General features: G+C 47.0%; 1 protein-coding gene across 1 annotated transcript in view; it reads right to left on the bottom strand.

The window, feature by feature from the left end:
- Positions 1–12,045: 12,045 nt before the first annotated feature.
- The window catches only part of tmem201 (transmembrane protein 201), a 33,400-nt gene continuing 28,794 nt past the window's right edge, over positions 12,046–16,651 (bottom strand). Inside the window, exons 9-11 of the mRNA XM_042343653.1 lie at positions 16,159–16,449; positions 14,480–14,629; positions 12,046–12,321 (exon numbers count right to left, since the gene is read on the bottom strand). Of these exons, the coding sequence (XP_042199587.1) occupies positions 12,203–12,321; positions 14,480–14,629; positions 16,159–16,449 (560 nt within the window). The 3' untranslated portion in view covers positions 12,046–12,202. The remainder of the gene's footprint in view (positions 12,322–14,479; positions 14,630–16,158; positions 16,450–16,651) is intronic.

Raw genomic sequence — 16,651 nt, 5'->3', positions numbered from 1 at the left:
AAACAGCCGTGAAGTTAAACGAATGAGCATTTTTTCCCTGGGGGAATGTTGTCAAGAGACATGCACAAGCACAGATACAGACACACACACACTGCTTTACTACCCTGCCACTGTCTGTTCAGTTCCACCTATTGCATGTTATTCTTTCACACCATTTGCCCCGGGGGTGCCTTTCACGGATCTACATACGTGAGACGCAGCACGGCAACGGAATCTCCGCTGCCAGATCACGCACCCACTTATGTTCCAAGTAAAAACATCGTGTTAAAAACACAAGTGATTAGTAATTGACGGAAAAGGGAAAATCTACACATCCTCCGACCTGGTACGATCGCTAGTAATAACAATAAAAAANTAATTAATGAATGAATTAATAATAACAGGCTGCTGTTTTACTCTACGCAAAAGTCTATGTAAGCACACCAACCGTGCTCTCGTTTCACCACCCACACACTGAGCGAAGAATCCGAAGGCTTTGGCAGCACACAAAGTGGCGATAGTCGCCGTAGAGCCAAGGACACAGCCCGACTCCCCCCAAGTTAACTGATAGGAAGAGCAAGGGACGTCAGCTCAGAGACGCAAAACGCCCACTTTGCAGCACGAACCAAGACACCCACACCTTTGGACACTTCCCCATCGCTCGCACGTGCGCGCGCACACACACACACCCACACACACACACCCACAAGCATTCCTGGAGGGAAGGGAGACACTTCACCACAGTTCGCTGAAGACTTTACGATCACCCCCCTGGTTCAGCTCAGGAGCTGTTCGCTCACTGCCACAAAACCTGAGTGAAAGCCGGACACCGTGACTGCTTCCCAAAGACCCCTGAGTAGGGTTCCACGGGTTCCGAGAGCGTAGAGTTACACAGAATTACGTAGAGCGATAAAGCCACGGAAATATCTTTTCGGATTCAACATTCACCTGGAATCCAGGTCTCCCGTTCAGGTGGATGTTAAGAGATCTGATGTCCTTTGGCCTGGCTCACATTGCTCCCGGTAAATCGGTTATTCATTTCGTCACTGAAAGACACAACTTGACGTCGTCAGCAAAGCAAATCCTCTGGAAATACACTGTCACTACATCCGACAGCAATTACCAGTCAAATGCTTTCGATATTACCAGTCAAATGCTTTCGATATTACCAGTCAAATGCTTTTGGCTGCCGAGTTTCACGCACAAAATACACGGGCAATTGGATTTAGAGTATATTCTCTGAAGCGCTTTGAGACGTCTCAACGACCCAATGAAGCACTATAGCAAATGCAAGGATTATTATTATTATTATTAAGGAACCGTTTCAAACACGTTATCACACGTCACCTACAAAATACACACTCACTGCACTTTGCAGTAAATATAATCGGTCACTCTCACTCTGCGGCTGTTTGTGGAACGTCGCTGTGCGAAAACTGGCTGCCATACCTCGCCGACAAAATACACACAGTCACTACATTTTACAATATATCCTGCAAAGCGCTTTGAGACTCAAATGCAAGGATAATTATTATTATTTAAAATCCGCTGACGCATTTAATAAGAGCGACACATTGTTGGAATTCTGCTGCAGGAGTCTACAAGTTTGATTTACTAAAATTTTAAAAAAAAACCTGGCCAAATAAATCCCTTTAGTGCTATTTTTTTTTCGAAGGAAAATCAATTACAGCTCCCCTGTGAAGCACGCTGTTCCTTTTCGGGGTGAACAGAACGCAAGGAAAAGCGTATCGACCCTCCTCCGCCTCTCCCCCCACCTTAAAACAAACTCCTTACCTGTAAAGCCCCTCACCGTCCCGTGTAACAAAAGCCGTAAAGAATAATAATTGGAACGTTAAGCCATCAGAAGTCATTAGGGGTAATAGTATCATTGCGCAAGTGTGTTGATAATTCACTGCTGCTTATTTGCTTGTGAGTTATGGACCTTTCAGGCTAATGAGTCGTTCGAATAGCAAAGTGCTACAGGCATAGAATCTTATGTTTATTGCTGGAAAATATCTGTCACAGGAGTAGGCAGTCATAAACCCGCGCTGTTATACCCAGAGTTTCGAGCGCAGCTACCTGAGATCATTAACAGAGCCCCCGAGTTGCCTTTAGGGGAGGGTTGTCAAACACATTCTCGATGGCTTTCAAGGTAGAAGCGGATCAGCTCACAACAAAGATACACGTTGTTGTAATGTTAATCCTCGCATTTGATACAGCGTCTCATCACGTCATCCCGTAAATGTCCCGAAGCCCTTCACGGGATATTAATTGTGAAGTGTAGTGACTGTGCGGCTTATTGGCTTCAACACTCAGAGGGCCAACACGGAAGCTGTTCGCTTCCTAGCAGCTTGGGGGAACAGTCGCTGTGGGCCCACGAAACACGGTCACTACACTGTACAGTGCATCCTGCGAAGGGCTTTGGAGACGTCCTCCCAAAGCGAAAGGCGCGACACCAAACGTCAGGATTATTATCATTATTATTGTGGATATTCACCATCCGGTTCAATGGCGTAAAGTGCTTAAAACAACCCGATTTTCCTTTCTTTCTTAAATCCGTGGAAAGGGCTCGTGCCACGAGCTGGAAAAAAAGGCTTCATTTCATCTGCGTCACCTTATCCCCCCCCCCACCCCCACCACCACCTCCCCCACAACCTCACCACCATTCCCAAACTCGAACCGAAAAGAAACTTAATAATCCAGCAACTCTCGATGCGCAGAGCGGGCACTTGAGCTGTGAATGGGCGTCTATTTAAGTCAGCGTTTCAGCCTCTCTTGTGGAGGATAAGAGTTTTAAAAGCCCCCGATTATGTTTGAGACAATTTCGTAAAAAAAAAAGGGCTGGGAGCCAGTCAGGAACAATCAGCTCTCAGTTCCACTGCTTAAAACTGCTCGCTGCCTGCAAGATTCAGGAACGCACGAAAAATGCTTCAATAATAATAATAATAATAATCCTTGCATTTGATATAGCGCTTTTCACGTCGGGAGGACGTCCCAAAGCGCTTCACAGAACACACTGTAAAGTGAATTGACTGTATATTTGTGGGCGAACGCGGCAGCCAATTGCGCACAGCAATGTCCCACAAACAGTTGTAGATTGAAAATGACCAATTTATTATTGTGTTTGGTTTTGGAGGGATTATTATTAGGCTCTGTGTGGAGTAAGGAAACTTGCCCGAGGTTTCGCCCTCTGCCGGGAATTGAACTCAGGTCTCTCGCTCGCAAAGCGAGTAATAATAATAATAATAATCCTTGCATTTGATATAGCGCTTTTCACGTCGGGAGGACGTCCCAAAGCGCTTCACAGAACACACTGTAAAGTGAATTGACTGTATATTTGTGGGCGAACGCGGCAGCCAATTGCGCACAGCAATGTCCCACAAACAGTTGTAGATTGAAAATGACCAATTTATTATTGTGTTTGGTTTTGGAGGGATTATTATTAGGCTCTGTGTGGAGTAAGGAAACTTGCCCGAGGTTTCGCCCTCTGCCGGGAATTGAACTCAGGTCTCTCGCTCGCAAAGCGAGTACTCTAACCACTGAGCTACAGGACTCCAAAGATCCTAATAGCTATTAGTTCGCTACCTCCAGCCAAAGCCCAAAGGTTTGCGTCACTTTTGCCCCGTAAACGCCTTGAGTGTACAGCTGCAAAGTGGAGCCCTGCAACATCAGCACTCGATACTGCTACTGATCCTTCCATTTGACACAGCGCCTTATCACGTCGTTGAGACGTCTCAAAGCGCTTCACAGAATACACCGCAAAGTGGAGTGACTGTGTGCTTTGTGGGTGAAAGGCGGCAGCCGGTTACGCACAGCGACGTTCCCACAAACAGGAGTGGATTGAGAGATCCTTTTTCAAGGGATTGTTACCCCCGGAAAGCGATCGACTAACAACTGGTTAAACAGAGGGGTGTGGTGTAAGGAAACTTGCCTATGGTTTTGCCCCTGCCTGGGAATCGATCCCAAGTCCTGTCGCTTGCGAGGCGAGTGCGCTGACTAATATGCTACCGAATAGATGGGCGGACACCGTGTACCCACAGTATAGTGAGTTGAGGTGTTATTCCTGCTTCTGGTGTTGATCAGGGGCTTTCAGGCAAAGCGCGTCAACAGTGACCCCGATAACCCCAGAAGCTCTGGTGAGAAACCCCATTCTATGGCTCTCTACAAAAGGCAGGGTCTCGTTCCTTGGGCCACCAAACCACCGTATCATAAATGGGACTGTGTTGAGGACAGTTCCCAGTCAATAAAGTATTCCACCATTGCCTCCTGAACAGTTTAGGAACCCTGCAGTTTGGACTCCACAGTCAGGTCTCCTCAGATAAGAGTTTGGAACATTGTTCCATCTGTCTGACCCCCATCCAACTTCCAACAGAAACGATGCACAGATGGTGGAGCAGCAGCAGTTAATGAGCAATAACACGTTCCATTAAGTTTTCAGTTGACCTTTAATGAGTTCGGGATGATCAAGGCGTCGAGTTTACGGTTCATTTAGGTTCAGAGGCGCCGAACGGGTATCAGTGAAATATAAGCAGAACATTGCTGAGCTGCAGTAAACCCGGGGTTTACAAGACTTTTATCCCCTCCCGGTTTAGGCCATTTGAAAAAAATACGTCGTCACTCAATCCCTGACTGTTTGTGGGGGTGCAATTGGCTGCCTCGTTTCGCCCACAAAATACAGTCACTACCCTCGACAGTATGTTCCGTGAAGCGCTTTGAGACGTCTCAACGACGTGATAAGGCGTTGTGTTAAATGCATTATTATTATTATTATTGACTGGACTGTTAATACCAGGGAGCATAAGCGTACACGACAACCGGTGACTCTGGTTAAGGTCATTGTGCACCACACCTTGGAGAACAGTGATGGCTTGTGCTCTAATCTGAACAGGAAATTATAAGGTTACCATAATTGGACCACCGAGACTCTGGTGAAAAGCTTGGAATAAAGTGAACTGTAAACGCTTGTTCAGATTAAGAATAAAGCTGCGGTTTCTATGGCTGTGAAACTCATCCAAGGAACTTTTGTGGTAGACAGGTCCTTAGCCTAATTATTGTGTACACTTCAGCTCTGACTCCATGTTAAATTATTGGCTTTGGAGCCTTAAAATGTGGGAGCTCACGTGACTGTGGTGATTCGTTGGAAGTGGCTTCGGAATTGATTTCATTTCCCTTTCTGTATTTTCTAATAAATGTATGTATTTCTGTAGTTTTGAACTCCCTCTATCTATCACACGAGACGTCCATTTGATCTCATCGTCCCACAGAGCTCTGAAGGTTCGTGTCCAATGCTCTCCCCCATCTCTCCCGAAGACTCTCCATAAAATTGGATCATCGAGCACTGAGGATTTGGAAGAAATTTGAATACGAGTGATACAGCTCACTGCAGTTTAACTCGGCGAATAACTCAATTGCTGAGTTAATTGAGTTAAGCGCAGAGAGAACTTTCTGTCTCGAGAGCATGACACACACAATCAAATCTACTTCCATTCGATTGAAGATTGATATCTCCTGCAATGGCTCTTTAGCAGTGGAAGGCAGGAATAGCGTGGAGATTACCTGGATTTAATTGGAATTGCGGAGCAGGTTGGGCCAAACAACATTTGTTGGAAGGAGCCGGGGACAGTGAGATACACTTTCCTGCACGTTCTATATTTGGACGAACTGTGTGGTTGTCACCTCCCTTTGCCACGACAATGAGTTCAAACCAGGTGCCACGGTCCAATATGAATCGCCAAATGAGTTGAATTGTCAAGCGTTCTTATGCAATGGGAAAGCCATGTGCTCAGGACTCCATTCATTCCCCTTAGACCATATAAAAATAGACAAAGACTGTCTCACTTTGCTTCCTTTGTTTCCGATTCCTTGCGTTCGGGGAAAAAAGGAATCGCGTCCAAAAGGTGTTATCCTCTGAGGCGCACAAAGATTGTGAATTTTCCGGTTGTTCACATTTTTATCTGTTGGAGCTACATCGCTCTCGGTGGCACAGTCGTGAAGAGGAACTCGAAATAGTTTTGGCTAAAAGCCACGATGGAAGCAAATGTGGGCCTTCCGTCTCCCATTTGGTTGGAAAAGCATTTTGTGCACAGTACAGAATTTCTGTCGTCCGAACTTACCCCAGTCGCAATATTCAACAGAACTTCCAAGAACTTATGGGAGCTCTGTGTGCGGGTTCTGGTCACTGTGACATGACAAGGTCACCCAGGCCCGAGATGACAACACAGAGAGCAACCAAACTGCTTCCTAGTTTACAGGGATGAGGAACAACTCGAGAGGACCTTATTGAGGCATTTAATCTGAGGTGCTAGAGGAAGCCCAGAACAATAAAAGGTCACAGGCCAGAATTTTTGAACAGACACCACAGTTGCAGTACTTCAGGCTAATCAACATCTGGAACGGGTTACCAGGAAGGGTGGCTGAAACCTGGATTCTGAGGTCCATTGAGAAACCGCTTCATTCTGTAATGGGGAGAATGTAGGGTTTGCCAGTCTCTAAGGTGACATTCAATGGGCTAACAGTCTTCACCAACACCTCTCTTCTGTGACCGACTGCCTCTGGAGGTACTCTCTAGTGATGGCACTGGGGGCAGGGAATCCTCCCACTTAGCTCCTGTTTAACCCTGCAAGCCAAAGCCCTAATGGTTTGGGTGGTCCTAACTGGACAAGCAATGGGGAAGCTTCCCAGACAGCACTTTCAATGGCAGGCTGTGTGGTTTTAGCTGGTTAGACTCCAGCAGTTACCCCAACACACACTCTAGGGTACCCCCCCCCACCCCCAAGCCTTAACTCTTGCCAACCTGCACCTAATACTGTCTCGAATTAGGTTAGCAGGAAGTGTCCCCTCTCGGGAGAAAGAGCGTATTCCATTCCAACAATCCAGATCTTTCCATGTGTAGGTGGGATGCATGGAATTCTCAGCTTAGTTTGGATACTCTTAAGTACGGTGATGGGTTTCCGCACGTGTCAAGACATCCGGCTGACACCCCCCAACCTCCAAACCACCCCCCCCACCCCAAAAAAAATGTAGAGATGTGAAAGGAATATCCCTCCTCTACCTCCCCAGGCTCTCTTTCCTTTCCTCACGTGACCCAGTTGGCAATCACTAATGTGATATGAGTGATTACGCACTGATCCAGGCTGGGAATTGAACCCTGGAATGGATTCTCAACAGGAAGCTAAACTACCGAGCTGCACTGTTCTCAATTGCACAACTTGATTCAAATATAAATATATATATATGAAATTAGGCCTTAAATATACTTAAAATACTCTTAAGGTTGTTTCCCGCCTCCTCAAAAAAAAACGTCTACCCCCAAAGAAACGGATTTTTTTTTTTTTTACACACACACACCGGCAAAAATCTTTTTATTAGGTCCCGCACAAAAGCCACAACCATGTTGTTACAAGTTTCTTAACAATCTTTGCATTTGATAATCTTTGCATTCAACATAGCGCCTTATCACGTCGTTGAGACGTCTCAAGGCGCTTCACAGAATATACTGTAAACTGAATCGACTGTGTGTCTTGTGGGGCCAAACATACTTTATGTTAAAGACGGTATATTTTCTTCCCTCTGTACAAACAGTGCCACGGGCCTCAATCCTACGCCCGTTTCAACACAACTCAAGACGGTCGCATTTTCGATGACAGATAAAATCGTTACTAGTGATAATTGTCACAAATTGTCCCAGTCAATGACTGGTGAGTGCCCCCCACCCCACCCACCCACCTCCCCTCCTCTCTCCCTTCCCCACTTTGAGAAAATGGTTGGATGCAAATTCTTGCAGCAATAGTTGAACTGTTTGATGCATGAATGAGGGAGATTGGAATAAAGGGGCTAATGTATACTGTACACAAGAGGTAATAGGAGGGGTGAAGGTTTGTGCGGAGTATAAACACCTGCCTGGACTGGTTCAGCAATTGTCCGTCCAAACTCCCCCACCCCTTTGCTTGTCAATTCAGGATAAACCCACCTTAAACCCAAGATAGCGATCAGATTGAATGTCGCATTTTATGCTTCACGCACTCTGAAACTTAAAACAAGAAAGGGCGTTGGAAGACTGTTTAGCAACACACTGAACCAGTCGGTGAGGACAAAGAATGAAATAAACCCAACCTATTGACCGCAAAATCCGCACAAGTCTGAACTGTATCAATCGTATAACCGCCCGAGTCAAACATCCACCCGAGTTTATATTCTATGCAAGTTTGACCTACTTTGCATGCGCCATACTAAAACTGACACGACTTATGTGAGGTTTACTGTACGTACCTATATATATATATCTATACCCCCAAAATTACACACACCTGTCGGCTGTTGAGGTTCAGTACACCACAGCAACGTTTCTTCTGAATGGACCCTGTGAGGGACCCACATGAAAACCGGCTGCTCAGTCCACGACCTGTAAATATAACCTCATCACCCCCACCACCACCCTCGGCACACCACTGGTGGTTTGGTTCTCAAGGTGTTGCAGGAGAGATCAAAGAAAAGGCTTGCATGTTTATAGCAATGCCTCATCGCATAGCAATGTCTCAAAGCGCCTCCATGCTTACTATCCAGTGTAGTGACTGTTTTTGGTCAAATGGGTCAAATTCCCTTCTCTTTTCAAATAGATCCACAGGATCTTTTTAAGTCCACCTGAGTTGGCAGATGGGACCTCAGGTTCAATCTTTCCTCCAAAGCACGGCACCTCCGACATTGGAGCTCTCCCCCCACCCCCCCAGTACAACACTGGAATGTCAGCCTGGATTGTGAGCTCAAGTCAACTCACATGATCTTCTGACCAGAGATCCAAACGCTACCATCTAAGCAAAGCTGCCCAACCAAATACACTGCTAAACCGGTTCAAGCTACGCCTTCAGCTTCAGTTTGAGAAACAATGAATCCGTCCTTCCCCTCTCACTCGCTCCCCTCGTTTACATGAAGGCAAATGCTCCGGGAAAAATTCAACAGCATTTGCATGATATACAGTTACCGTGCAATCCCACTAGCAGATAACCAGATACCGGTCATGCTCACCATCATTTCCATTGCATAACCCAAGCATTGTAAGCAGATTCTACAGTAATAATTTAGGGTGCAAGACATTGTGTATTTGTAGGCAAACACGGGAGCCAGTTTGCAAATAGTAAATGTCCCACAAACAGACAATTGTTTTCCGCGAGTGTGTGTGTGTGTGTGTGTGTGTGTGAGGTGGGGAGGAATTTGGGGGACTTTACATATGGCAGCTTGGTTGCTAAACCTCCAAATCACCACCCCCTAGCGGAGCGATGAGCAAAATGTACCCCTTATTCCACAGGTCCACCTTGGCTGCATAATGAAATGGAACAAGTTCCTTGCAGTTTCAAGACCAAAGCGTTAAAAAGTTATCTTTTTTGTAGTGCAACACGTAGACGGTCCACAAGCCTGTCCACCTTACCCCTGCCCCGTCCCCTCTCCCCCCCTCCCCCCATCTTGCTACGTAATAAGTATCTCATGTTTCACTTGAACACTGAATGGGGAGTTAAAAAGTTTCAGAGAACTTACGCCCTGTGTTTATATCCACCGCTCCACTCACTAACCCTCCCTCCCTCCCCTTTCCAAATAAGTAAAATTCTGTCCGTGGAAATAAAAACTCCCTTAAAATATATTAATTGAAAAGCTATCTCCTTATTACTTGGTAACTGGAGCTTAGTCGTTAGAGCCCTCGACTCGCTAGTGAGAGGACCTGGGTTTGATTCCCCGGGAGGGCAAAACATTGGGTAAGTTTCCTTACTCCACACCCCTCTGTTTACCAGCAGTAAATAGGAACCTGTTTGTCAGTCAATTGGCTGATCACATTCCGGGGGTAATAATTCATTCAAAAAAAAGGTCACTCAATCCAGCATGCGACAGTTAAGGTGCAGATGAGCCAGGAAGACCTTAACCAACCCAAAATACTCAATAGTATTATTACCATTTATTATTATTAATAATCATCCTTTCATTTGATATAGGGCCTTATCACGTCGTTGAGACATCTCAAAGCGCTTCGCAGAATATACTGTAAAATCAACTTGCACCACTGTAGCCCGTGTCCACTGTTTACTTTGTGCACAAAATGCAGCAAACAATTGCGCACAGCAGCGTCCCACAAACAGTGGTGAATTGAGTGACCAAATTATTATTTTTTGAAGGATTATTACCCCCGGAAAGCAAATCCGCCAAACGGCTAACAACCGGGTTCCTACTTACTGCTGGGCAAACAGAGGCGTGTGGGGTAAGGAAACTTGCCTAAGGGTTTGCCCTGCCCAAGAATCGAACCCAGGTTCTCTCACTTGCAAGGCGAGTGCTCTAACCAATACACCTCAGGATTCCCCAACGTTTATTGATTGTAGACCGGGCAAATTTCTCCCCTGAAAATGTCCTATTTGCTCAAAAAAAAACGCTCCAAACACAGGCAACCAACTCTGCAGAGCGATCACTCTCCTCCGGGCGCTCCCCTACCTACCTACAGCAGACTACAAGGGCACGCAGACATAGTCTGTGATCTGGAAACCAAAAAGCTGTGTTTTTGATTCTCAATGCTTCTCCTCTTAAAGGAATACAATTTTGTCCCATCTTCCTTTCAAGGGTTCTGCTTTCCTGAGCCAACTGGTTGTAAAAGAAGAAGAAGAAGAGAGAAAATACATCGAGATCTCTCAAGGGAATTAACTCTGCCCGTTAGCTCAGCTCTGAGCTCACTCACCATTTGCCCTCGTCAATGTTACTTGGCAGTGAGCGGAGGAGAGCAGTATCAGGTCAGTCTGTACTGTGTAAAAATGTGCGGACTGCAATAAACAAGATTTAACTTAACCCATTCGGGTGCAAGGACCTTTCTTTTTTTCTTCCTTAAACCAGCCCCCCCACCACCTCCCCCCCACCAACCCACAAAATACAGTACCAGCCCACCCAGGAACACGGCAACAAAAGCAGCGTCAGAATACTAATAATTCTTGCATTTGATACAGCGCCTTATCACGTCTAATAGGTTCACAAGATACATTCTAAAGTGGATTGACTGTATATTTTGTGGGCGAACTTAACTTAATTAACTTGTTCATTGGGAAAGGCTAATAACCTCTGCTACTTCTGTATGGATTTGGTGGGGAGGGGTTACTGAGATGGTTGGATGTGGGGGGGGAGTGGAGAATTTTATGTGCATTTCGATAGCAGCTTATTACACTCGAAGGCCACACAGAACTTCACAGTGATTAATAAACAATGTGGTCATGATGTTAAGGGACCTTCTCGTCTGAATGTCTCTTGGCCAGGAGGTCACTTTGTTCTAGTTTGAATCGTGTTATGGGTTGTCTTGAGGTCCGCCCGATCAGATAGACAGGGCATTGGTTTCAACCAACACGGTGGTGTGGGTGGGCTTGAACATACGACCTTCTGGCCCAGAAATGAGAGTATTACCAATGGTCCCAAGCTGCCCTGTCTATCCCAGGATAAGGAACCTCCGTCTAAGGCTCTCGCTAGTTGGGAGCCTTAGGTTTCGATGGGTCGTTCCCATGACCGCAAACTGCGCTGTGTATTATTCCAAGACGATCTAACCACCTCTATCAAGCCGAGTCCACCATGCAAGGCCAGGTCAAAGCAAGAGAGCAGCAAAAATCGCATCACTATATGGAAATGTCCAAAGAAGGTATTAGCAACACCACGAGCGACAAAAACCAAAGGAGAAAAAAAAAACACAGCAGCTTGAAATATCTTTTCAAAGTATAAAATCAACAGAACGAGTTAACAATGAGCTGTCGTCAGCCATTTAGAGTCTTGTTTCTCTCTCCCCCTCCCCCCACCGCCGTCCCCCGTTCCCCCACCCCCCCAGGGTCACTGAATGCAGCTGTGAAGCTAATTGAACGTCTGTTTCTTTTGTATCGCATTCCAACATTCAATAGACATTTTTTTTCTCGACGTATCGGAGCAGCAATAAATGAACATAATTCCAGCCACGGATGGGAAGGGAGAATCGTCAACTGGATTTACTTAAGGGGGGAGGAGGCGGGGGGTGTTGGCAGAAGGGTCCAATCACCATCATGCCCAACCCCCCCGCCTCTCCCCTCAACCCTCCTCCGTGAATCCATCTTGGGGCCGCGGTTATCAACGGCTGCACCACGGCTCCCGGGCAGCGGCAAGGACTGAGTTCCGTTTGGCGTCGTGAAGCTTGTCAACTCGGAAACCGCCGTGGGCTGTGCCCCCTCAAAGCATCAGGGAGTCCCCTTCAGAAGATGCCTTGAAGCGATGGAGGCAGACCATGGTACAGGAAGACCGTAACGAAGAGAACATTGGCGGCCAGGCTCAACCCCAGAAGACTCTTGCACAGGATGTCTCCAAAGAGACCTGGGGTTGGTGTTGGTGATGGTGATGGCGAGAGGGAGAGAAATAGCAGAAAGACATGAAATGTGAGCAACAGAAACAGGACAATCCGAATTATAGGCTTTACCTCGTTTCACAATTATAGGCTTTCCCTCGTTCTTGTTCACAGATTCAGGAATTGTACGTTGTTAGTATAGGGAGATAGATTTATAAGGATGGGCTAGAAAAAAATACAATCCTTTCAGGAGTGCTATAAGTAATTGGCGTTTTCTTCTCCGAGGTTGGCATTTGACAACCTCAATTGCACTCCAGAGAACCACGTGCTTTCTCGACGGCAGTAATAATAGCAATAATCCTTGCATTTGATATAGCGCCTTATCACATTGTTGAGACGTCTCAAAGCGCTTCACAGAATATACTCTAAAGTGAACTGACTTGTGTATTTTGTGGGCGAAACGCGGCAGCGAACTATGCACGGCAGCGTCCCCACAAACGGTGGAGGATTGAGTGAGCAATTTTGTTTTTTTGGGGGAGGGATTATTACCCCTGGAAAGCGATCCTCCAGTCAACTAACAACGAGGTTCCCACTTACTGCTGGGTAAACAGCGGGTGTGTGGAGTAAGGAAACCTGCCTAAGGTTTTGCCCCGCCCAGCCGGGACCCGAAGCCTGGCGAGCGCTACGGGATTCCACGTGTGCGCAAATTGTGTGCGGTGTCCGCCCGAAAAGCGCACAGCTACTCCTCTTCACAGTAAATCCCGTGAAGCTCCTCACGGGAACATGAAAGGCGCTGTATCAAATGTAAAGATTACTGTTATTAATAAAGCTCATCGTTTTAAAGACGTATCGTCTTTCAAAGTAGCTGCTGGAATAGTAAGCAAAGGAGAGCAGTGACATTGGTGAATTAATTAATTCAACACTAGCGGGAAAAGTAAATCTTCCTCTCTGGCATCAGGTGTCAAACTGACAGGATTAAACCACATCCAAAGGCAGGTTCAACCCTTCCTGAAACAGCTCTACTGATGCTGTTTGGGTGGAGGCTGGGGTGGGGGGGGGGGGCGATTTGACTGAAATAAAAAGAGTCCTGGTGGGTTTTTTTTCAGGGTTTTTAAGCCTTTTATGAACTATATTCCCGTTAAAATTCTTATACATTATCTCCATAGCATCGCCCGACCACATCCATATTTCGCCCACAAAATATACACACAATTTGCTTCACGGGATATCCCGTGAAGCGTTTTGAGACGTCTCGAAGATGTGATAAGGCGCGAAGATATGAAATGCAAGGATAATTATGATTGTTATTATTATAGTCCCCTCCAATGCAGCCAAAACTCTCAACCATTTTTCTCTAAGACCCCTCCAATATGCTGCTCTATCTCAGGCCTCACAAGTGGCAATGTGAGCACTGAACGTCCTATTTAAACAGCCCACCGTAACTCCATCACCAAGACAGCTGCAACGAACCACTTAGCACAGGAGCTCCAGATCCCGCAATGCTCTTGCATTAAGTGAAATCGATCCCCCTCTCCCCCACCACCCCAGCACAGAATAGGGGGGGGGGGAGAGGGGGGGAAGATTCCTGCATACAGGACGTCAAAAATTCGAGGCAAAAGCAATAGAAAAAAAGGCTGCATTCAGATCTCTGCCAACCCCCTCCATCTCCTGCGTTGACTTCCTCTCTTCCTAAGTCCACAAAATACACAGTCACTGTATATTCTGCGAAGCGCTTTGAGGCGTTTCGAAGACCCGCTAAGGCGCTGTATCAAATGCAAGGAACTTTTCAGGGGGAGGGAGGGAGGGAGGGAAGGTTTTACTTACACTTAAGTGTCTTTCACGTCGGGAGGCCACCTTGAAGCCCTTCACACGGCTGAATGGGAGCCTGTGCTGTTTTTTTTTGGGGTGGGGAAGGGGGGGAAAAGGTGACCAGGAATGGAACCCGTGTCGTCTACGTTTGCGAGGCGAGCACGCTAACCACTACACTACAGGATCAATTGCTACGTACATATAAATATATATATATAGATAGATAGATATCACTGAACTCGTCAGCTGCATTTTGCCGCAGTGTTCCTGGCAGTAACACTGTGGTCTTCTTCCATAACAACACCTCATCATTTCATTCCTCCCCCACCACCTCCCCAATAAATGTGAAGGAAACCTAAAACCAGATGCGACACGAACCTCTCCACCCTCGTCCTGCGTGGCCATTCCGCTGATGACTGGTCAGGTTCGTGGTGGTGTCCACCACGCAAGCCGAGGAACCAGATGAGCTGTCTTTCATCTTGCCTGTCACCTCGCTGCGTAGACTGCCTCCCTCGACCGAACGTACGTCTGAGATGGAACGAAACCGGAACGTTACAAAAGGCTACGATTTTGAGACAGAGAGAGAGAGAGAGAGAGAGAGAAAGAAAGACAGAGAGACAGAGGAGAAAAAGGCTGCTGAGTCAGTTCCAATGTATTATTGGGGGCTATGCTGCACACGAGCTGAAGCTATAAAGGGTGGTGTGGTCTTGGAAGAAGGGGGTGGCGGGGAGGAGAGGGATTTAGAGAAGGGGGAAAAGGAGATTTTGTACCCCCCAGTAAAAGGGAATAATATTGATAACAATAATCCTTGCATTTGATATAGTGGGCGAAATGCGGCAGTCAATTGCTCCCAGCGGCGTCCCACAAACAGTCGTGGAGTTCTTTTTTTAAGGCATTTACGGAGATGAGGTGGGGGGAGGTTGCACAGTCGCCTATGATTAAACTGCACCGGGGAGAAAAAAAACCCCACCCCACCGGAGGTCTGTAAATGAGCGGGGTTAAACCTCTTGGTTTGATTAATCCCCAAAGATGGCTCAAATCCTCTCCTCACTTCCTGGCTTGCTGGTTAGTTTCCGTCCTTCCTGCCGGCAGAATCGCTGGCAACGCAAGACGCCTCCCAGGGACCACTCATTCGCTCCCCCCCCACCCCCCCACACTTTTCTGACCCCAAAATTCGCCCCCACCCCACTCCCCGCATAAAACCGATCAATTCTTTTTTGGTTGGGAGAGTATTTTACAGAATAATTGATTCAGTAGTTTGACATTTCTGATGACGGGGCCATGGTATTAGGAGATTGGGGGGGTGGGGGTGGGGTGGGGGAGGGGAGGGTTACGCGGAGATGGAGATTGGCGTTGGGAGTGTCAACCTAGACCGTAAGCTCGAAAACCCAGAGTGAGATGTGGGGCTTGAACCTACAACCTTCTGATTCACGGAAGAGCTGCCTCGCTCAATCCAGTCTATCTCTTCTTTCTTCTTCCTTCCATCCATCCATCTATCCATCATGTCGCCCCGCTCTGCTCTTTGGAACTCTCCCCAAATTCCTTTGCCTCACCCCCCCCCACCCACTCTCTCTCGCCTTCATTTAAAGACCCTCACGTTATCACTGGTCTCTGGGAGAGATTAAGGGGTCGACGTGATCAGGTGGACAGGAATAAAAAGGTGGTGAAGCGAGATGTGGGTGGGGGTGGTGAGGGGAGAGAGAAGGGTGAACACAAGCTGTCAGCGGGACCCAACGCACAAGTGCCGACAGCTACTAAGAACAAAGGGCTACGGAGAAAAAGCACCACAACCATGTCTGTCTGGGATCAGGGGTTCCTTTCAGCAGAACAAAAGGGGGAAAGAGATCACAGAAGGAGAGAATACCCTTCTTTGCTTCATCTATTTCTCTCATTAGACATTGTTTTGCCCACAAAACACACGGTCACTACACTTTACAGTGTATTCTGCGAAGCGCTTTGAAACGTCTCGAAGACGTGATAAGGCGCTGTATCGAATGCGAGGATTATTATTATTATTATCTTTAGTTAAAGAGTTCGTAGTCTCGCTGTATAAATACCGTGACTGTGGGTGGACGCAGGGGTTAGGTCCTGGGAATGCCCGTTGCTGGAGAGGAGATCCGGAACACCGGGAATGGGCTGCGGTTTACGAGCGTTCGAGCTCCCCCTCAACGTCCCGTGCTCGATGAAGAGCTTCAGCCTCTGTCCGGTGAGGTTGAGACGGGCCGGGCTGATGAGCGGGCGCCTGTGGTGCCAGGAGCCGGCGCTAGACGTGACCGAGCCCGCCACCGAGGCCGCCGGAGAGAGGGAGGGAGAGGACGGACGGCTTTCCGACTTCAAGGAGAAATAATCTGCAGAGAGAGAGACAGAGAGAAACAACACAGGCAGCGTTAACAGTCAATAACAGCGTCGTCGGTGTAATAATAGTAATAATATATCCCGAGTTATTACAACGTAAGAAACAAAGAACTAGAGGTCAGGAAATACAGTAACAACTCTCATAAGTTTTATCTTTATAAATCGTACAAACGCACATGGTATAAGTCGTCCACT

This window comes from Callorhinchus milii, unplaced genomic scaffold (genome assembly GCF_018977255.1).
Source record: "Callorhinchus milii isolate IMCB2004 unplaced genomic scaffold, IMCB_Cmil_1.0 Scaffold24, whole genome shotgun sequence".
NCBI lineage: Eukaryota > Metazoa > Chordata > Chondrichthyes > Chimaeriformes > Callorhinchidae > Callorhinchus > Callorhinchus milii.
This window is presented reverse-complemented; position numbering and strand designations above follow the sequence as displayed.